We start from the raw sequence: 21,988 nt of genomic DNA, 5'->3' as shown, positions 1-21,988 counted from the left end.
AACGGCTCTACCCCAGGAGTAGACGACATCGTCCCGAACTCTCGGGATGATTAAGTTGCACAGTGTATTGGTACCGAACTTGACATGGCGTGCACCTTGTGGTTTTGACGGTGTGTGGCGTTACATTGGTGGCTGACGATGCGTGGTGTTGCCGATGATTAGCCAAAGTATACCCTATCATATATATATATATATATATATATATATATATATATATATATATATGATTTGTGATCTTCTAAGTATCATATTCGATAAAGAATTTATCATCAACTAACACATGATTAGATGAATATTTAAAATAACAAATATAAGCTTTCTTCTCAAACAAGATAATTATAATTTTTTTCATCTATTATGATAAAAGAAGGTAATCATAAGTTTTTTCTCATCTATTATGATGAAAAAGATAATCATAACTTTTTTTAATTCTATAAGGTATAAAAAATATCTTAAACCCAATGCAAATGACTCCTTAAGTATTTGAATATATTTGCAAATTTATTAACTTGAGCGTGAAGAATTATATCGAGAAGTCTTTCTATATATATATATATATATATGTTGATATCGAATTAAGGAAGACATGAACTATATTTTCCTCCGACAGCAGTAAAATTTCATAACATAAAAAGAATTAAATAATATTTTGGAGGTGACTTCGTACGCACGGAAAACGTTGGTGCGTATATCCATTCCTGCCGCCACTCCGCCTTCCTTTCCAGCAACTACATCTCCACCGTCAATCTCGAAATTGGACTGCGGATCTGAGCCCCAAGTTTCTGCTGTGGGAGTCCGGTGAACGTTCACACGGTGTGACCGCCTGAGGCGCTAATTTCCCGTACCATATTCCTCTCTCTCTCTCTCTCTCGCTGCCTTCTCCGACGAACCCTAATGCCTCCATATCTGGATCATAGTAAGTTTCTTCGCTCTTTTGTTTCCTCCGATTGCTTGCTTGTTTTGTATCGATCTCGATCGCCGGGGTTTTGAGTTCTGTTGACGCAGCCCTCCTGTTTGTGTTCGCTTTATTTTGTACGAGCGCCAATGTCCTTGTAATTTGGATGATCACTCTTTGTTGTGGTGCTTATGCCCTAATCTGTTCGAAAGCTCCTTTTTGTGTGAGAATTGATGTGGATTTATCGGCTCTCGAAGAAACATCATTTGCAATCTACCGTAAGCATTTCGGTAGATTAACACACAAGCGCCTGTTAACACTGAATTATTGATCGATTGAGTGTCGTCTGACATGAATTCAAGAAGAAATATGGAGAAAATCTGGAAAAAGAATCTAGATAGCAGAGGAGAGAAAGTACGTCCGTCCTCCCTTTATCGTCATGGAAACCAGGTCTCGTCCTTTTCGTCCTCTTCTTCTCTGCTCCACTACCACCGCCACCTTCTCGTCATCTTTAGGTTGCAACTGCTATGATGGGCTTCCAGATCACGATAAAACCGTAGGCTTAAATCCTGGAATCTTAAAACATCGTAAACAGGCGAATTTGTCCCAATTTTGAGGGTATATAGCTTTTCAACTTGGTTTTCCGTCGGAATGGATAGAATTTTGGTCGAATCATTTCAAGATTCTACCAATCTGTCAAAAGTTTTGCTGCTCAAAACTTAGTTGTCCACATGATGGTCCATGACAGCAAGTGTTGCTGTGGTTGATATTAGATAGTTGGCATGTTCAAATGCATGTTTCACCAAACAAATTCTGAATAAATGAAATTGTAACTAGATCTTCTTTACCATTGCTTGTGCAAGTCCTAGTTGGACAAACATTGACTGCATCTATGCTAATGGTCATTGTGGATTGCTGTTCACATGACTTAATTGCATAATTCCTTAACTAGCATCAGGCCATTCTCTTTCTCGTGAAGCTATTATATGCTGCTTAGCACATCTAAATCTGGATCCCATTTTCCACCTATTCATTCATATTATTCATCAAAGAATCTGCATAAATTGTTATGGATACTAAATGTGCTAAATGATTTGAAAAGGCAAAATGACTCAGATAAATTTTCTTGCTATTTGTTCTACACTCGTGGTATAATAATTATTTTCCTTACATCAAATAAATACTACATCGTAACATCTTGTTTTTTCCTCAAGCGTTTGTATTCTTTATTTATGGAACTAGATATTGTCCAAATTCGAGGGTGAGCTCTAGTGTTAGAGTGAGGTTGTTCCTCTGGGATCTAAACAGCCAAAGTTTGAGTAGCAAAAACAGTCATCCTGCTTGCCGAGGTAAGTCTATGTATATTGACCCTTTTCAGCCGGTATCGACAAGAGACATTTGCATTTGGCTGCCTTTTTAGATATCATCCAAATTTTAACAACCTTTTCATAAATGAATCCAGTCACAATCATACTCTTTTTTTTTTTTTCAGGGAAATCTGCACAATCTAACCTTTTCTCAGTAGAGATGATCCTAGAACATCAATATTTTTCAGTGCTAATAAAACTTGAATATTGTAAAATGTACAATATGAAAATTTTCAGTTCTACTTGGGAAAGGAGTACTATATTCATAGCACATCATATGATGCTTAAAGATCATAATTTTTTTCGTTTGTTCTAAGATTGGGTCTACCTTCTTCATTAAATGGCTCTCACATGTACTTGTACCAATTATTGGGTGTAAAGTATTTATAAACTTTTTAGTGAATATGTTCTTTTTCATTTTTTTTATACTTATGATCATTATGTTTGGAACAGCAGTGTGATTTTATTTATGTTTCATGTTAGGTTGATTGAATTATGTACCTTGCTTCATAAGGTTTATCATGTTGTAAAAGGAGATATTGTGCCAATCATCATGGGAAGCAAAAGCTGTATACCTCCTCCGCATCTGCGACTGCCTCTTCCTGGTCCTGGCTTGCTGCAACCAGATCCATTTGGTCCAGGCATTCATCCCCTGCCTGGTGCTTTTCCTTTCGATATGTTGCCACCTCCGGAAATTATGGAGCAGAAGCTTGCTGCACATGATGTGGAAATGCAAAGACTTGCATCAGAGAACGAAAGTTTTGCAGCTACCCATTATTCTTTGAGGAAGGAATTATCTGCTGCACAACAGGAGTTGCGGAGATTGCAGACTGACATGGGTACCATTAGAGTGATCAAGAGCAACAATTAAGAATGCTCTTGGATAATATTTCAAAGATGGAAGCTGACTTGAAAGCTTCTGAACCTGTTAGTGTAGATTTGCAGCAGGTTCATGCAGAAGCTTAGAGCTTGGTAGTAGCAAGACGGGAGCTAATTTCCAGAGTACAACAGCTGACTGAGGATTTGCAGAGGAGCCATGGTAATGTCCAGCAAATCCCATCATTGATGTCGGAACTTGAGGTCCTTGACAAGAATATCAGGATTGCAGGTCATAAATCTCTCTTCAGTTTTATATTCAAGCACGTCTCAACTTGTTATCTACTGAAAATGCATAAGCTTCATTTCTTTTAATTTGTAGAGCCACATATGATTCTGAGAGGAAACTGCACATGGATCATTATGAGTCACTTCAAGTAATGGAGAACTATGTCTCCATGGTAAGAGAAGTAGAAAAATTATGTGCTTGATTGAGAAAATCTACTAACCTTGTCAGAAGTGGTATGGTTGCCTTTAAGTACACATTTTCTGATCTTCATGCCTTCTAGATAATTGGTGTTTAAAAGATTGAGAATCTTTTCTATTGAACAACCCGAATATTTCTATGACATTTAATATGTTAGGTGGGCAATTTGGGGCAAATGCTTGGGCTTACAAGGAAAACGATGCATTTGGACACCATCCTGTAGGATAAAATGCTTATGAAGATGGTTATGGAGTCTCTCAGGTAATCATTGTTCTAGCTTGGTTTCCTAATCCAATCATCCTGCATGTTTTTTTTTATACTATTTCTATGGTTTAAGATTGTTATTTTGATTGATCTGCTCTGTTTTACTTTGAGAAACTGGCTAATTGGCAACATGAAATTGCAAGCTTTTTTATCATTTCATAAAAATTCTCAGATACAATTTAAGTGATTCTGCTTCTGTTGTAACTTTTATCCAATTTATGTGCCTATATTTTAATATGAAAGCTTGAACATGTGCTATTCTCCATAAAGTATTGTCAGTTTTCGATAAGCTTATCTTTGGGCTAGCTGTCTCTTTTGCCTGCACTGCTTGTTCAGTTAGTGACTGTTATGGAACCTTGCTTTTTGCCGTTGCCTTTTGACTGAAAAGAAGAGATGTTGTCTAGTCAATGTTCATTAGATTTCAATTTTAATTCTAGCTTTACAGACTGTACATTTTGTTTTTCTTACTCTTATTCTCTGTAATGTAGTCTCTCCCACTTCCGTTGTTCTATCTATTTCTTTGTCGGTCACCTCCTAGTTGGAATGCAGGAGCATGGTCCTTCTGTTGGTGCAGTTTGGTATGGTAGAGCTGCAGCTGGATCTGTGGCTGCACGGGATCTACATGATGCCCCAAGAGGCCATGCATATGATGCTTCTAAAGGATCTAGTTTCAGTTCTCCAAGAGTTCAGCCTATAATGCTGCTGGAGGTAGCAGCTATGATGGACCTAGAGGCACTGGTTATGAGGCCTCCGTGGCTTCTGGATATGATGCACCTAAGGTAGTCATGTGGAACGCTGCTGCTTCCTATGGATTAACAAATGCGACATCTTATGGAGCAGCAGCAGCTTCACCACTCCATAGTTCAACACAACAAGCGACATATGGATCTGGGCAGACTCCACCTGCCTATTTATCAACATAAGAAGCACCATATGGATTGAGGCACCTTGTGACGGAAACACCGTGCATAGATAAATTGAAATTGACCTACGGAGCAGTTTTTTCGGCCCACATGGTAAATACTCCTATGATGGATCTTAATCATCAAAATCTTACCCTTTTTGTTTTGGATCCTGCCACATTGAATGGAAGTGGCTACAATGTGTTGCCCATGATTTTGAAGACATAAATATACACATCTGTTTGTTTGGAAGTTCTTCATGAACTTCTGGCTTGTTATTAGATGTCGATTGCTTCCTGCTTTTAATGTATGCATGCTCTAGTGTATTACAGAGATTTTATTTTAACAATGTTTCTCTGGCTTTTACCTTATAACTTGATGAAGGCAACAACATTGCCCTAGTTAGCAATGCTTCAGGGACATCTGGTTATTTCAAAATGTACAGAATTAAGATAGGTTTGTATCTTCTATGGTGACACATCTTATTACATTAACATCTGATAAAATTTGATCCTTATCCTGTTTAATAGACTTTTGTTCTTTCCAGTCAAAGCAAGGGGAGAACGCAAACCACAGGTAGCTCGTATCTACCATGGCAGACTCCTATAATCTTCACACAACCAGCAACAAATCTTCACCTTTGACATGCCAAAATGCTGATGGAAGTTGCTGTGCATAATTGAACAAATTGCCATAAAGGTGGTGTCAGGTTGAAGGGCCAATGACTGTAACATGGAATGAAACTGATGTACATGATCTGTGGAGACTAGTGAAGGTATGATCTGCACAGAATCCACTCAGATGTGATTGCCTGTATTCAGCAATATTTTCCACCCACCAGTGTACTCATCTAAGTTACTCAGGTAAGTTGACTTTAGTCAACTGAATTTATCTAGCTCTTCGTGTTCTCTTTTTTCTTTTATGACTCACTTTCTGTTCACCTGTTACCATGCTAATAATTCTAATTAGACAAGTTCGAATTAAACTAGTCGGGACTAAAATCTATGGGATTGGATACCAATGGAATCCAAAGATTTGAGACTTTTAACTTGTAGAACAAACTCAACATATGTCATGAAAATTTACTAAAATGATTACATTTTTAGTCTTCTCTTAAATATTCTCACACAAAAGTGTTTTCCTAATATGGATGGAAGTGTATGGATATTTTAGGGACTGCCTTCCATTCATGGAGGAGAGCAAGCTTTTGATCATTTGAACTCAGTTGTTTGTCTCTAGAGTTACTTCCACCCTTCTATTACAGGCATGTGTTGCACTCGTCAGGAAGACACAGTTCAAGAGGGGATTCCCTGCTTGCATACCAGCCATGGCCGTCGTCAAAGGTACACTTCTTTGGCCATTAAACCTTGTGGTAACTTTTGAGCAAGATGTGCAGCAAGTCAGCAGTAAATGAAGATCCTTCTTTTGAATTAACTATTTCTTAATTAATATTGTGTTGCTTGTGAGGTCATGCTATGACTAGGGGTATATATTCCTTGAAACAAGAGCAAGTGGCTAGGGTTAGGAGAGAAGGAATTCATGTCTTTTGGACTTGCATTGCATGTTCACATGGAAGAGACATGTCACATATAATATATAGCTCACAAAGGACACCCCCAGGGATAACCATTGGATGATTGCTCCTATTCTTCCAATTTGGATCCTATGATGGGTTCTATTACCCACCTCCACTGACTTTGTCTCTACCTTTTTCATCCACCTCTAGTGTTTTTAATGACTAAGGATTATTCTTTATTTGCTTTTCTTCCTTCCTTTTCTCTGAAACAACATTCCATCATCAAGATATTCTAGTAGTTCTTTTTTTGGTGTAAACTTTGAAATTTATGAAGGTTTTTTTTTTAATGTTGTTTTGTAGTTTGAAATTGTGAATATACTTGTTTTTATGTTTTTGGGTTTTGAAAAAAACATAATAACACAAAATAAAAATATCTCCATGCCTGCTTCAAAAATGGGTTTTAAAAATAAATTCATTTGCATTTTTGACCTAAAAGACTTCTCCAGTGTCAATCCATCATTTGCTATTCCTACTCTTTCTCTCTCTCCTTGATTTGACTTTGAAGAGAAAATATGAAATTTTAAGGAAATGTACAGTCTCTTATCATGGGGGATTTTTTTGTTATTATTTTTTGAAACGATTGCTCATCGTTCTTGAAAATTTGGGACTTGTGTTATTCTTTAAAACCTTTAATGTCGTTTTTTTTTGTCATTGTTGTCCAACATTTTTAAATTATATTTTGTTTTCTGCTATTATGTGTGACTTTTTAGATCATTCTCGAACATTCGGGATTTTTTTTTTTGGTAATTATGAAATATGGGGGAATAATAAAGAAAAATAAAACTCGGTGTCGACCGCGTAGTGCGTTGGCAGCATTTGGAGCGTCGGATGTGCACCCGTGAGGGTTACGAATAGAAGAGATCACATGCGCGTAAACCACACGCGTATGAAAACACCGTGCGAGAGCACCACCCACGGCCGACGACGGCAGCTTTTGGTGCACCCGTGACAAGGGTTCTGCAGCTGCGAACTCTGCAATCTCGCCGACGACTTCTCCTGCGGTGCTTCGATTGTGATCGTGGTGACAAAACAGGGGTGGCATGGCTGAGGGAGGGAATCAGTAAAAGCACTCTTCGCACCACACACGCATGAAGAACACAAAATATTAATTAGCATTGCAGTGAAGGAAGAAGACAGGGCAACAAAGATATGTCCCCTTCCCCCACACACGCATCTCCAGATGCCAACCATGCCTCACTGGTCCCTTCTCAAACGGAATGATGGGTGGCCAAACCCAGGGAATGTTGGATTCTATGTTTCCCCACCACCGCCGTCCGCCTTCCTTTTCACCTTGTCCGTTTCTTGCTTCCTCCCACACTCTCCTTACTCCGACGGAGATTCAGTGTTTTCTCTTCATTTCTCATGTGCCATTGGTAATGGTAATGGCTTTGTGGATGGATGCATTGAATCATCCATTCCATTTTGATGGCAAATTCGTGACAACTCGAGCAGAGAAAACCAAGAAACATATGTTCTTCATGGGAAGAATCTAATCAAGCTTAGGTTGGATGCATCAGCGAGTCTAGGAAACTAGAGTACATCATATGGACCCTTTTGAGGGCCATCTTTAACATAGTTATTCTTTGAGGTGCATCATTAGCTGTCCTCCTCCTCTTGTAATTGCTGGAAGGGAACAAGTTCTTGTTCCCTTCTCTCTCTCACTCTCTCTCTCTCTCTGCTTTTAAGTAGTCCTGCAACTCTGCCATCAAAAGACATGAACATCTTGTCATTCCATAATCTGTCATCAATTTGTGCCAGACACACCTCCCAAGCAAGTGACCCACCAAATATTTCCATTCTTTGTTTTCATCGGAATAACAATCCACCACTTCATCTCACTTCTAACTTGCTGCATCTGGCGAGCATGTCTGCGCTCCCCACTTCCTTGCACTCTTAAAAAACTCTCCTTTTCATTCCATCAAGACAGCAAATTCTACAGACTTGTCTACTGTCTCCTGCCTCAAGAGAGGAGGATTGGTAATAGGAGGCTGCCTGGTGTGTGAAAGAGGAATCCCACGAATGATTTCACCACCTGACTCCATCAAGCCATCGCTGCAAACCTTAAGCTGAACACCTGCCGTGCCTGCTCTCGAGTATCTGTTATTTGGAGACTGGTACACAATGAGCTCGATGAGAGCAAGGAAGGGCAGCACTCTGGTCTTTTGCTCGGTCTTCTTCTTCCTCTGGACTATCGTAACTGCTACACTCTCCCCCAAAGGTGTCAACTTTGAAGGTGCCATCGCTGTTTCTCTCTTAGTTCTCATTTTCTTCTTCTTCCCATCTCCAGTGGGAATGGCCCATTTGAATTGTCCTCTTCATCATGTTGCAATCCTGTTACAGTGCAAGTTTTGATGGGTATAAAAGCTTATCTTGTGGATCCTCATGGTGTTCTCGAGAATTGGGACCAGGACTCTGTTGATCCATGCAGCTGGACTATGGTCACATGCTCGCCTGAGAACTCAGTCATTGGCCTGTAGGTGGCTCACTGTTAACTACAATTTTAGTTCTTGTGATTTCATCTTTGGTCTTCCTCTATATTTTCCTCCTAGTGGCGAATGGTACTTGGATTTGCATGCTTGTTTTAGGAGCTATCTGCTTTCAGAGGATGTAGAGAGGAACAGGCATATCTAAATTTTAGCCTGTGAACATTTGTTGCAGGGCAACTCCAAGCCAGAATCTCTCTGGTACTCTCAATCCAAGCATAGGAAACTTGACAAACCTTCAAATTCTGTAAGTTAAGAGACTTCAATTGATGTGGCCCAAATATGTTTTCGTTTTCACATTGAACCCTGACTCTATAGGTTTGTTTGTGTAGGTTCCTGCAGAACAATAACTTATCGGGGCCGGTACCGCCAGAAATTGGGAAGCTCTCCAGGCTTCAAACCGTTGATCTGTCCAACAACTACTTCTCCGGCAAAATCCCTGCCTCGGTGGGCAATCTGAATGGTCTTCAGTACATGTAAGCCGGATGTGAACATCAAAAACCATGTTAAGTTCTTTGAGTTTGAGCTATCGATTACCAACTGATAGTTTGATTTTACTTGCTTGGGTTGAGAACAGGAGGCTTAATAATAACAGCCTTACTGGAGCATTTCCTGCATCTTTGGTCAATCTTTCACAACTTGCTTTTCTGTAAGTTTGTTGGCCTCCAGATACCATGCTCTTATTAGGATGTTTCTATGGTTGATTGCTTGTCACTGAAGAGGCTGCTGTGCTTTTCGTGCTCCAGGGACTTGTCTTACAATAATATCAGCGGCCCTATACCTAAGCTTCCAGCGAAAACGTTCAAGTAAGACAATTTCTGTTGCACCTGAACTTTATCTACTGTTTTTGGGCTAATAGCCTATTCATATTCAACTTCTATCCATTTAGGATTTCAACAAACTAGTTTACCATCAATATCACTGTTGTTCATCAAATTCTAATGCAGCCCATTAAGAAGCTGCCAGTTGGTGCTATGTGTTGAAAGAAAAGGTGGAATGATCAACTAACTTCTTTAGGGTGGGATTCAAAATTCTTCACAGTTCATGTTGGCAATGGTCACTGATAGCCTTTTTTTTTTTTCATCTTCTTTGTTTATCAAAAAATTTGGGCGATATCATATCTAAGATGAAAGTATCTTTTGATTTTCTCTGCTGGGTCTAAGATTAATTAGATTTAGCATGTTCTGCTCCTGCTTCTTTTTTAGAAAAAGCCTTTGTTATTTGAGTCTCTCTTGAGTTATGGAATGCTTATCTGTCTCCTTTTATGTTTCTGCAGCATTGTTGGAAATCCTTTAATTTGTCCATCAGCTTTGAAGCAAAAATGCTTTGGAATGATGCCCATGCCAATGTCCTTCGACATGAACAATTCACAAAGTATCGTTCATAACTTATCTATCTACTTCCATATTATTTCTTGGCAAATATTAAGACTGCATGGTTGATGACTTGAGTGCTAAATTCCACATGACTATGGCAATATTTTGCAATCATTATCAGATGAGAAAATAGTTTTTATCTGAAAATTTAAGCTTATATGACAATTCCACATGACTATGGCAATATTTTGCAATCATTCTCAGATGAGAAAATAGTTTCTATCTAAAAGCTTAAGCTTATACGACAATAAGTTGCCTGACAAAAATCTCAACATGACACTTGATGTTGTAGGATAGAGGTCTCTGCTTCAATTCCCATGTGATCGTTCTCATGTAAAATCCTCCATTTTGTTTATTTGTATTTTGACATATGTACCTATTTCCCTCTGTATTCGCTTTTACTTCCCTTTTGTGCATGTGAGTGTTATCCTAGTTCATTTAGTTTTGTAACAATTTGACCTTATTATCAAACCATTAGGAGAACATGCAGAAATTGGTTAACATTATTCTATAAAATGCTGTGAATACTAAATCGAATGGTACCAAAGTGTGAAATAGAAGACTGTCACCAAGGTCTTGCTACTGGTATGATTTTTCTGATTGCTCCAGCTACTTAGCCTCCTTAGAACATTTGCTTTCGTGGTCATGCAGCGGCTTGACTATATGTGAGTCACCTAGAAGTCATCCATATTGAAACAAGCAACTTAAGTGGAAAACAATATCGTACAAAGATATCAGTAGTAATTAGCCAAAATTTCTTAGCTTATGTGAAGTCCATGACAGATATCTTGCTGCCTAAAATAAATTGAGTGAGTTATTGGAACATGGAACAAGTTTCTTATTGTTCAGTCAGGAATGCTATGTACATGGCTCGGTGTTGTCACTTCTAGAACAAGTATTTTAGTGTTGGGACATGTGAAGTGGCTATCTTGATGTTATGTCAATGGATGATGTTTATACTTCAGAAAAAAAAAAAAAAAAACAAGCAAGTGAGATGTGTAAGTGATGTTTCGTCTCCCTTTTGGTACTATGATAAATTAATTCTGAAATTTATTCACCATTTCAATTTTTTTTTTCTGCTGAACATTGCTCTTGTTAGTACTTCTTTACATTGACTGATTTGAATTTTGGTTCTTAATCATAATTCTCTTTTTCATAAGGTGCTCCAGCTTTGGTGAGGCCCAAAAGCTACAAAGTCATTCTTGCATTTGGATCCACCTTTGGGAGCATCTGCTTAGTTTGTCTTGGCTGTGGACTTTTTCTCTGGTGGAAGCAAAGTCATGACCAACAGATATTCTTTGATGTCAACGGTAAGAAGATAAGCAAGAGAACAGTAAATTTGTAACATGTTCTTCTTAACGGAAAACATGATCCATTTGCTACATGTTAATTTGAGCACAAATAAAATCAAACTGTTCCTTTCCCCTAAAAAGAATGAAGAAGTCATTTGTGTCTCCTTGTGACCAACATATCAACTTTCCAGACTTACAACATGAAGAACTCTGCCTCGGTAATCTAAGAAGGTTTCACTTCAGGGAGCTTCAGATAGCAACAAATAACTTCAGCAGCAAAAACATACTAGGCCGTGGTGGCTTTGGAAATGTCTATCGAGGGACGCTGCAAGATGGAACTTTAGTCGCCATCAAAAGGCTCAAGGATGGAAATGCTGCAGGTGGCGAGAAACAATTCAAAACTGAAGTTGAAATGATCAGCTTAGCAGTGCACAGAAACGTCCTTAGGTTACTTGGTCTTTCCATGACTGCCACAGAAAGGCTTCTTGTTTATCCGTACATGTCAAATGGAAGTGTTGCTTCCCGACTCAAAGGTAAATGCTTGGATAATCTTGAAATTCTGATGCATTAAGCACTATATCATGATGTACTTATAGGTCCTTTTATGAAAGATGTGGTTTAGATCATGCCAATTCCTAACTATCAAACGACTCTCCTTTGAATTATGCTTTACAAAGGTTAATAATGGCACACTTGGATATAACCATGCATCAACCATGGTAGAAAAATTTGATGCGCTGAATAGAATCGAGAAATATAAAGCCTTCACATGCTTATACTTATGTTCTACCATGTTGATGATTTGTGTTGTCTTTATACATTACATAAACATTTAATCTCTCTTCTTCTTCCTCATTGTTGATCAGCAAAACCAACAATAGACTGGAGTACCAGAAAAAAGATAGCTTTGGGAGCTGCAAGGGGCCTTCTTTATCTGCATGAGCAATGTGATCCCAAGATCATTCACAGAGATGTAAAAGCTGCCAATATACTGCTGGATGACCACTGCGAGGCTGTTGTGGGAGACTTTGGACTAGCAAAGCTTCTTGATCACAGGGATTCACATGTAACTACAGCTGTGCGGGGAACCGTGGGACACATAGCACCAGAGTATCTCTCGACGGGCCAGTCCTCTGAGAAAACAGATGTATTTGGTTTTGGAATCCTCCTCCTCGAACTGATTACTGGTTTGGGAGCCGTAGAATTTGGTAAGGCAGCAAACCAGAAAGGTGCCATGCTCGATCGGGTATGCACGATACGAACCATTTGAATGTCTTTTTTCTTGCATTATCATATCCCAGAGGCATCAAAGCATAATACATCCTTCTCATTCGCTCGCATACTCTACAATTCATTCATAATGAAGTTCTTCAGAATTTAGTATCTAGATGAATGAGTTGTGGTTCCTTACAGGTTAGGAAGATTCACCAAGAAAAGAAACTTGACATGCTAGTTGACAAGGATCTGAAGAGCGACTACGACCGGGTTGAGCTGGAAGAGATCATCCAAGTGGCACTCCTGTGCACGCAGCACGTTCCAGGCCACAGGCCAAAGATGTCTGAGGTGGTTAGCATGCTCGAAGGTGATGGTCTCGTAGAGAGATGGGAGGCCTCTCAGAGGATGGAGGCTCATAAGCTGACGGTGCCCGAGACCTTCTCGACATGTTATTCCTTCAACATCACCGATGACTCCTCATTACTGGCACAAGCTATTGAGCTTTCTGGACCAAGGTGATCGATCGATGATGATAGTTGATTGTCATAACCAAGATGCCTATAATGCTATGCGAAGAGATTGTACATATCATATCAGGGCCATTAATCTCTGTTAAGAACATATACGATAACATGTGTTATCGCATAGCAATAAATTAATTTTATGCTTTTGTATAGAAATAAATTGATCATCCATGTGTTATGATAAGTTCACAATGAAATGAAAAGTATAGTTGAATGCTTATATTGTGGATTGGAATACCAAAGCTAAACCAATTCTGAGGAGATATCCCAATGTTTAATGTGTAGTTTGTGCAATCAAGAGATCTTATGAGGAGATATCCCAATGGTTAATGTGTAGTTTGTGCAATCAAGAGATATTACGAGGAGATATCCTGTGGATCGGAACCCAAAGGAATAGAAGTTAGGCTCATTCCCGGCAACCATTACGGTGACTAAGGAGTACTGTTGCCAGCAGACGACGAGCTCGCGCTGTCGGTGTCGGACGATGACAGTGGGGGCAAATTCAAATCCACCGGAGGCTCCCGCCGCCTCCTTTTACTACTTCTCGAAATCCCCTCGATCGCTCCTCCTGACGCCGTTGGTGCCTCCCCGCTGTTGCGCTTTCCTCTTGGAGCTGTTCCTTCGTACTTCCTTGGCTCTCGCGTAGCAGCCTTTCCGGTTCCTGTGGTTTGCACGGTGGCCGCCGAGTGCTTGCCGGGTGTCGAACTCTTGTTTGCACCCGTCGCAGATGTACTTTCCTGTGCTGCGCTATCCCCAAGCCCGATAGCAGGAGCAAGGAGTCCGCGGCCTCTTGCTCGAACCCGGAGCGCACGGACGGCGGGACCGCCCCGCGCCACTTCCGCGGCGGGTGGGATCTCATATGGCCGTGCCGGAGACGTAGCAATGGTGCGGAGCGCGGGCGGGGACGGCGTCCCGACGAAGGATGGCGTCGACGGTGTGGGTCTGCTTGAGGCGGGACGGGTCGTTGGCATCGTCATCACCGCGCAGCGCCACCAGAACGGTGGGCATGCGCAGTGGTCATCGGAGTTGGACGGGCCGATGACAAAGTTATATTCATTCAAAGCATTTTGCATACAATAAGACGACGATTCCTATGGAAACCATGCGGCCACCAAAGCCGTTATAGAGAACTCGTTGCAGATGTCTAAACCCAGTTTGACTTGTGGTAAGCTTTGTTGTCCACAATGGACTAACACAGAGTTTGCCCGAGTCGAGTCGACCTACTCGTCCGAGTTTGCCGCACTGCTGCAGAGTCGACCTGGGCCGACTCGGAGTCGCAGTCATGCGACCAAGAGCCACACATGATCGCAGCGCGGAGCTCGGACGGCCAGGATCCATTAGATTGATAAAATGAACGGTGGATCAGCCCACCGCACAAAATTCGTGTGCGAACAACGAAAGAAAAGATTCCCTCCAGGCATCGTTTCTCTCTCTCTCTTGCTCTATTTATATCTCTTCCTCAACGATGCCATCGCCTATATAACCCTCGATTTGAAATCCCCCATTGGTCACCGATCTCTCGTACTGCGTTTCTATCTTCCTCTCCTTCGAGCTCGCCCTCTTGCCGAGCTCTATTTGACCATCGCCCCAGGCCCTTGGGAATCGGCCACCGTCCTCGTCCAGAGGCGATTAGGGTTTCGACATTCGAGTTTTAGCCCGAGATCTCGCGATCCGAGGTCGTTTCATTCCTTTTCTTCTCCCTTTTCGTCCGTCTTACCCGCGGGAACCGAAGCCCCTTGTTTTAGTTCTTATTTTGATTTTTTTGGTCGTGGATTTTGGTTTGGCGTTAGTTCGATTTGGATGACCCAAAAAAAGCCAACTATGCTTTGATTTGATGGGCTTGGGAAGATGTCTCGGTTGTAGCGTTTGATTTGTGGTTCTTTGTGTTGTTCGACTACTTGAATGTTAATTACGGTTTCTTTTTAGACTCGATAGAGTTAGTCTTTGCTGCGAGATCGTGGCATGTGATACTTCATTCGCAAAAAACGCGATCCTTATTGTATTCAAGTCTCTGATTGGTTTGCCATTATTTGGTTAATATTTTGACATGTGATGACTGGAGGCTTATGAGTGGTTTTTAGAGGACGAAGCACATGGTATATTGAAGGATGAAGATTTTATATTATCTAGCTTTCTTTACATATTTTTGATCGTGATGCTTGTAATCATGATGGAGTAAGTGCCACTTCAAACAAGTATTTTCACCTATTCAAATTCAGTAAACCCCATGGTTGTATATGCTCTGTGATGTCTAAACTTAGGTGTGGTTACATTTTTAGAACTGGTATGGTTTTATGACATTATTGATACGATGATCTGTTATCTAATTGTCATTAGAAACTCAAAATTGCAGGTGTCTGCATTGTAAAATGTCCATCATAGATCTTTATTAATCACTTCAATTTTTATAACTGGATTTGCTTGTCCTCTTGATTTACAAATTCCAAATGTGTACTTAACGATTGTTGAAACATAATTCGTGTATGCACAAGGAGATTAAAGATTGAAGATCTAGGTTGTGCTTGTCCTTGTTATGAAGATGTGACTGCCAAACATGTTCTGTAAAACAGAAGATAAAACACAAATCTTTTTTTTGTTTTTAGTCTCAAGAAGACCAAAGTTTTATTACTTGTTTCATGCATGTTTTTATCTCCATCCCACTTTACCATGTAAAAGGGGTTTCGTTCTTCTGTTTATTCTTTGGATGAAAGAGCATATCTTTCTTACATGATTCGGCAAGTAATTATGCTATGACGGGCTTTGCTCTGGGAATATTCTTCAACTATATCAAATATATATTTAGAAGACCTTTTCCTAATTGAAATTGTCTACTAATTGGGTTGCTTTGACATTGTGTCAATGCCTCTTTCATGGCATAGGGAAGTGCAATATCTACTTCCCCATGTCTTTCTTACACTTTTATCACTTTTCCTTCTTGAACTGGTAGTTATTCCGAAGCCGTCATTTATTATATAAAGCATCCTTTTTTTGTCAAGTCTCAGTGGTTTTTATTATGGTTATTTATGATGTTAATATTCTGCTACAGGTCAATTTCTAATATGTTAAAGAGTTGCTGCCTCCACTTAATAGAAAAAATAAAATATACCAACCTATTCTTTGTTTCTAGTTGTTTATCTTTGCCTTTTTGCTTTAATTTGTTTTGAATTCCTGAGCTTTTGTTACTAGATAACCTTTGCTAATTGGAGTGCTAGAATTGGCTAGAAAAAATAAAATATACCAACCTATTCTTTGTTTCTAGTTGTTTATTGTTGCCTTTTTGCTTTTCTTTGTTTTGAAATCCTGAGCTTTTGTTACTAAATAAATTTTGCGAATTGGAGTGCTAGAATAGGCCATGGCCACATTTGAATTGTACCGAAGGTCCTCCATTGGCATGTGCTTGACAGAAACCCTAGATGAGATGGTTTCCGGCGGTACGTTGAGCCCGGAGCTAGCTATCCAAGTCCTTATGCAGTTTGATAAGGTAAATTTAATTTAAACCCTGGACAAATTTCTTTTGGAGATTTTGGCAGTCATGCTTTTAAGTTCTTTTTCCTTTGAATTTGTTCTCCTCACAGTCTATGACAGATGCCTTGGAGACGCAAGTCAAGAGCAAGGTTTCGATTAAGGTAAACTTTTGCTATTAGGCATATTCTTTGTCATGTATATCCAGTTCACTTGTGCCTCTGATTGCCTCTTTTACTTTTGTTGCTTCTTTAAAATTCATTTTTATTTAATATTTTAATTTAACAATGACAACTATTGATTCTTCTAACAATAGTTTTGTCTTTAACCTTTTAGTATCATGTCATACGGCCAATGTGTTATTATCTCACTAAATATTAAGTGTGACGTCTGTCTGAGGCCTTGACTCATGAGTTTCTGTGTTTCATTTTAATACTGGAGAGTGGTAGATGGATCTCAAGCTGTAAAATTATATGGCTCAAATTCTTCGACATCACCATTACAAGTATTTGAACCCAAAATCTTTCAAAATAAATTGGATGTCAACCATTAGGCCAATGCCTTGATTCAGTTAATTGTGACGAATAGGGACCAAAAGAACTTAATATGTGGCCAAGGGTCCTTCGAAGACCAGTTTAATATTATATCAAGGAAATATCGTTTCTCATTCCAAATGCATTTGCTGCTGAAGCTTCATCTGTTGTTAACAATTTTTTATCGAAACAAATTATGCAAGATTCACATTCTATTACTCAACCTAAAATTTCCAACAGATAAATTTTGATGAATAAAAGATACTAATTGACTTGAAGCTTGTCCTTTCTTCCGATTGAACAGCAAAATTGCATTAAATATAGTTGTAAATGTTGAAGCAAACTAGAAGCTTCTTTTTTAAGAATACTAATAATCTTTTCAACAATCAACTTGGGGAAGTGTACTGCTACCCTAGCAAACTTTACACCTCTCATTCTCATTGAAAGAAGCATCAGGTAGCTCTAGGGATTTTCTTTCTTCCAGCCTCTCTAAACATCAAGTATCTCTTTTCTTTTTGCCAATACATGCTGTGAAAATTGGTTCTCTCCGAGTAAGGCAATATGTGCATGTGATCACATATCTTCATTGCTAATTTAATAGCCTCTGGATTATGCTAGTCATCATCCAGAATTAGTTATTCCCTCAGTAAGGCAATCCGTGCTTGTGATCATATATGCCTCTGGACCATGCTAGTCATCATCATCCAGAATTGGTTGTTCTCGATGCTTGTGAGCACATATGCCTCTGGATCATTCTAGTCATTTTGCAAGATTGATTGTTCCCCCAGTAAGGCGATCAGCGGTTGTGATCTCATTCTAGTCATTTTTCTAGTTGTGTCATTTAAATCACTGAATGAATATTTACACAAATTTCATTACTAAAGGTATTCTTCTGTAATTTGTTATATTACTTTTATATTTGTGGATTAGAAAATATTACTAAAAGAATTGTCATAATAATCCAAGAGCAAGTTATGAATCTTTTTCTTTTTTCATTCAACTTCTACCAAAATTGAACTTGCCATGTTGCTTGCCCAGTCATGCCATTCCCATAACAAGTCCAATATCCTGGACTGGGCCTGACTCTGGACTCTTCCAGAAGAAATCTGAACCTTCTTGGACATATTCATGAAATCACATAGCTTTCATTCTCTCTGTTGAGGCATCGCTTAGACTTGAACTTGTGTGATTCATGAGAAATAGTAGACGAGGCTCAGGCTGATATGTACGTCACTTTCTTTGCTTGAGCTTCAGTCAATTCTTGGGCCTTAAATAGCAGATGAAGCATCGCCTTTTCAGGTCAAATAGGGTTTTAGTCTGTGTGAGCACCTGAAACCTTTGCTGCTTATTACTTCTTTGATTATCTTAGCATCTGAAACTTGAGTGTGAACCTTTTAAAGTAGCATTAAACCAAAGGATTGGTGTATTTATGATATGATACTCTCTCTACGTGTTTGGTGTGTGTAGTTTGTTGACATGTTTTAGGAGTCATACATTTGTTCATCCGGATCACTTTATGACGTTACTTTTGTATTTTAAGCTGACACTATAAAATCCCATGATAAATTCTAGATCAAAGGTAATTGATAAATTGACCCGTCAAGTCCTTGTACCCTGTACTCTCTTGTATCTTTTATCCCTAGGTTGTCTGAGACTGAGAAACAATCTTTCTTCATTTTATTAACAATTTGGAAATGAAATATCATTAGGTAAGTGACTTTTTGTTTGTTTGGTGACAATGATGTGTGTGTGTATGTGTATACATATATATCATTGTTATTGGACCAAAGTTGTTGTACTTGAGGACATTCTGTCTCTTGTTTTATGCTTATCTGTGGGTAATTTATATATATGGTTCACTAGTTGTCTATGTGGTATATGCATGCATTTAGCGCATATAATGAATCAACAGATTTCCTGCTAAACCTTGTTTCCAGGACATTCTGTTTTCTACTAGTTAAGAACTTTTCTTTCCTTCTAAATTTCTGAAATGTGCATGGTTTTTTCTGAAGATGAGTTGATCTCGCTTATTCAAGTCCACCAGACTGGAAACTTTGACTGACTTAACAGCCTGTTGTGTGTCATGAGTACCAACTATTTTCATCATGTCTGCATATACTGTAGTTCACTGTGCACCTGCACTCATGCAATATGCAATACTCCAATTCTGGACTAAATCATCCTAGTTAAGTGGTAAAAGACATATTTTAGTTCTGATCTTATCTGGCTTAACTAAATTATGCATATGGAGCTATTGAAATGGGAGTTCCCATCCTGCAGATTTTGCAGTATATGTACTACTGCTTACCTCTTAAACCTGAAGTTTCCTTTTTTCCCTTATCAATCTTTCAGGTCCATCAGTCCCTTTTATCATGTGAAGATTTATTTCATTTAGAGCTATCCGATCATAGGTGGTTATTTTGACCGTTAAGTAATATTCTGTAGTTTATTGACATTATAGTCGGCTATGTGTTATCTCATGCCTATTCTGTGCTTTCTACTTATCCAAATCCCATGATAGATGCCAAGTATGCCCATAGTTGGCCTCTCTATTCTCTGGTCAAGATTTAAGCTCCCACTGTTAGACCAATATTATGCAAGTTATAGAATAAAGTCAAACCATTATCATGCCCTCATGTTTAAGTTTTGCCTTTTTTTTTTTCTGATTAAACCTGGTAATCAAGAAACCTTATTTTCTCAAGACTGTTCTACAGGGTCATCTGCACACTTATAGGTTCTGTGACAATGTGTGGACATTCATCTTGCAAGATGCAGTTTTCAAAAGCGAGGACTGCCACGACCAAGTCAAGAGAGTGAAGATTGTGGCTTGCGACTCCAAGTTGCTCACACAGTGAAGAGCCCCTGTCTTGTGTTCTCGTGGGGACTATGAGTACGAATGTAAAGTTTGCTTGCATCTTGGATTAAGATACACCAATCCCTCTGCCAAACTCCTAATCTCTGTGGCAGGTTTGTAACATGTATTTAACTTGAATTACGTGCGATTGCATACTACTGCATTTTGGTGGATTATTATTGGAGCATCAGGGACATTTTTGGAGTCTTTTTTGCTTAGTTATCTAGGGAGCTTATTATGTGCATGAACAGGAGTTGCTAATGGCTTTTGGAAATTCCAAAATGTGTGTTTTGATATGGCTTTTGAGACACAGTAAAAGGATTCAAAATACAATGGCGCACAATATTCTAGTAGTTACTTGTGATGATCGTAGTAATCCACTTATCATCTTGTAACATTACTTGTGGCAGCATATGGTAGTTTCATTACATAGTTTGAGGTAGCTCTTTTTTTGTGTAAAATGTGTGTTTTAAACTCTAAACCTGAATCATACTCTTGCATGGATGTTTTGTGGGTTCAACATTTTGTCATGAGTTCCAACTTGATGACTCTAACCTCAGTTCCACATCTTGATATAAAATCTAAGAAAAGGTAGGTTTCCGATGAAACCTGAATAATTTCATACAAAAATGTCGTGATTTAATTATCACAAGAAATTTAGGTCGAACATTTGGTTCTCTGTAACACATACTTCCAACTCAACAAGTAGTTTCAGTATGAAGCTATCCCATCCGTCATCGCAATCCACATGATAGCACAAGCAAAACCAGTCTGTCATCAACAAGAAAGTTCACTGCATTTAGGTATTGGCAATTCTCAGAGCGAGATTATTTGCGGGTTGATGTCTGTTAGGAAATCCATTGATAGACCTCCCACTTTCCTAACGATGATCGATGATATTGGTCTGTAACAGTAATGGGGCAATTTACCAAAGAAAAATAAAAATTCTTAGTAATGAGTTTTATCTTTGTAGCACCCTTATATTTGATTTTATCAAGAGATATTTTTTTAAAATTTTAAATTTTTATTATAATCAGACTATTTCAAGTCACAAATTCATGAGTCCATTCATTTCAACCAAGTTGATTGAAATTGGATCCATTCGGATTATCAAGTGTAATCAAGATATTTTTCGTTAAATCAATTCACAAAGTACATAATTTTAAAATATTTAGTATAAATTTATATATATATTTTTTATAATTTTAAAATAAAATATTTTTTTTTTTTATATTTAATCGATGATCAAGTATTATAACTCATTTCATTTTCATCAAATCAATTATTAGGATAAGATGATAATATTGCTAGTATTATGCTTCCCGAGTCCCCTCGACCGCTCCTCCTGACGCCGTTGGTGCCTCCGCGGCACCTTCTTCTCCCTCCTCCTCCTCCTTGTCCGCCTGTTCCCCGGTCCAATTCGTCTCCCCACTGCTTCTCCTTGTCTGTTGTGCTTTCCTCCTGGAGCCGCCCCTTCGTACTTCCTCGGCGCTTGCGTAGGTGGAATACCAACGCCATCTTTTTCGTCTTCCTCCTCCGCCGGGAATACGGGGTCGGTGTCGACTGTGTGCTCTGCTTGCGGCGGGACGGGTCGTTGACATCGTCATCACCGCCTGCGCCACCACAACGGTGGGCATGAGCAGTGGTCATCGGAGTTGGACGGGCCGATGACAAAGGTATATTCATTCCAAGCATTTTGCATACACCAAGACGACGATTCTTATGGAAACCATGCGGCCACCAAAGCCGTTATAGAGAACTCGTTGCAAATGTCTAAACCCAGTTTGACTTGTGGTTTATATTTATGGCTTTTCTTGTCCACAATAACCTGACGCCCGATTCGAGTCGACCTACTCGTCCGAGTTTGCAGCACTGCTACAGAGTCGACCCGGGTCGACTCGGGGTCGCAGTCATGCGTCCAAGAGCCACGCATGATCGCATC

At 39.2% G+C, this 21,988-nt stretch overlaps 2 protein-coding genes across 14 annotated transcripts; both read left to right on the top strand.

The window, feature by feature from the left end:
* The first annotated feature begins 740 nt into the window (after positions 1-740).
* On the top strand, positions 741-13,396 carry LOC135640273 (protein NSP-INTERACTING KINASE 1-like). Of its 13 annotated transcripts, XM_065154965.1 has the most exons (18): positions 743-916; positions 2,746-3,370; positions 3,461-3,539; positions 3,723-3,826; positions 4,379-5,187; positions 5,279-5,594; positions 5,996-6,074; positions 7,110-8,540; positions 8,648-8,780; positions 8,966-9,037; positions 9,123-9,266; positions 9,368-9,439; positions 9,537-9,596; positions 10,067-10,164; positions 11,327-11,476; positions 11,650-11,991; positions 12,325-12,704; positions 12,872-13,394. In XM_065154965.1, the coding sequence occupies exons 8-18, from the start codon at positions 8,429-8,431 to the stop codon at positions 13,190-13,192; spliced, it is 1,884 nt and encodes a 627-aa protein (XP_065011037.1). In that variant the 5' UTR covers positions 743-916; positions 2,746-3,370; positions 3,461-3,539; positions 3,723-3,826; positions 4,379-5,187; positions 5,279-5,594; positions 5,996-6,074; positions 7,110-8,428; the 3' UTR covers positions 13,193-13,394. The 13 variants fall into 13 exon arrangements, with proteins under 13 accessions (XP_065011348.1, XP_065011037.1, XP_065010711.1 ...); XM_065154639.1 differs by having other exon boundaries at positions 4,379-4,845; positions 5,116-5,187; positions 5,279-8,540; XM_065154856.1 differs by having other exon boundaries at positions 5,996-8,540.
* A 1,269-nt stretch (positions 13,397-14,665) lies between these two features.
* On the top strand, positions 14,666-20,222 carry LOC103984356 (transcription initiation factor IIA subunit 2). Its single transcript, XM_009401843.3, has 4 exons — positions 14,666-14,873; positions 16,547-16,678; positions 16,773-16,823; positions 19,907-20,222. The coding sequence occupies exons 2-4, from the start codon at positions 16,550-16,552 to the stop codon at positions 20,045-20,047; spliced, it is 321 nt and encodes a 106-aa protein (XP_009400118.1). The 5' UTR covers positions 14,666-14,873; positions 16,547-16,549; the 3' UTR covers positions 20,048-20,222.
* The last annotated feature ends 1,766 nt before the right edge of the window (positions 20,223-21,988 follow it).

The sequence above is a fragment of the Musa acuminata genome, chromosome BXJ1-1 (assembly GCF_036884655.1).
Source record: "Musa acuminata AAA Group cultivar baxijiao chromosome BXJ1-1, Cavendish_Baxijiao_AAA, whole genome shotgun sequence".
Taxonomy (NCBI): domain Eukaryota; kingdom Viridiplantae; phylum Streptophyta; class Magnoliopsida; order Zingiberales; family Musaceae; genus Musa; species Musa acuminata.
The sequence above is the reverse complement of the archived record's forward strand: the minus strand, read 5'-3'. Positions and strand labels throughout refer to the sequence as shown.

Bases quoted from the DNA above. Each gene is read 5' to 3' on its own strand.
- LOC103984356 (XM_009401843.3), top strand. From the start codon at position 16,550: ATGGCCACATTTGAATTGTACCGAAGGTCCTCCATTGGCATGTGCTTG. The intron at 16,679-16,772 runs GTAAATTTAATT...TTCTCCTCACAG, and splicing joins TCCTTATGCAGTTTGATAAG to TCTATGACAGATGCCTTGGA. The intron at 16,824-19,906 runs GTAAACTTTTGC...ACTGTTCTACAG, and splicing joins AGAGCAAGGTTTCGATTAAG to GGTCATCTGCACACTTATAG.
- LOC135640273 (XM_065155148.1), top strand. From the start codon at position 8,429: ATGAGCTCGATGAGAGCAAGGAAGGGCAGCACTCTGGTCTTTTGCTCG. The intron at 9,267-9,367 runs GTAAGCCGGATG...GGTTGAGAACAG, and splicing joins CTGAATGGTCTTCAGTACAT to GAGGCTTAATAATAACAGCC. The intron at 9,440-9,536 runs GTAAGTTTGTTG...TTCGTGCTCCAG, and splicing joins CTTTCACAACTTGCTTTTCT to GGACTTGTCTTACAATAATA.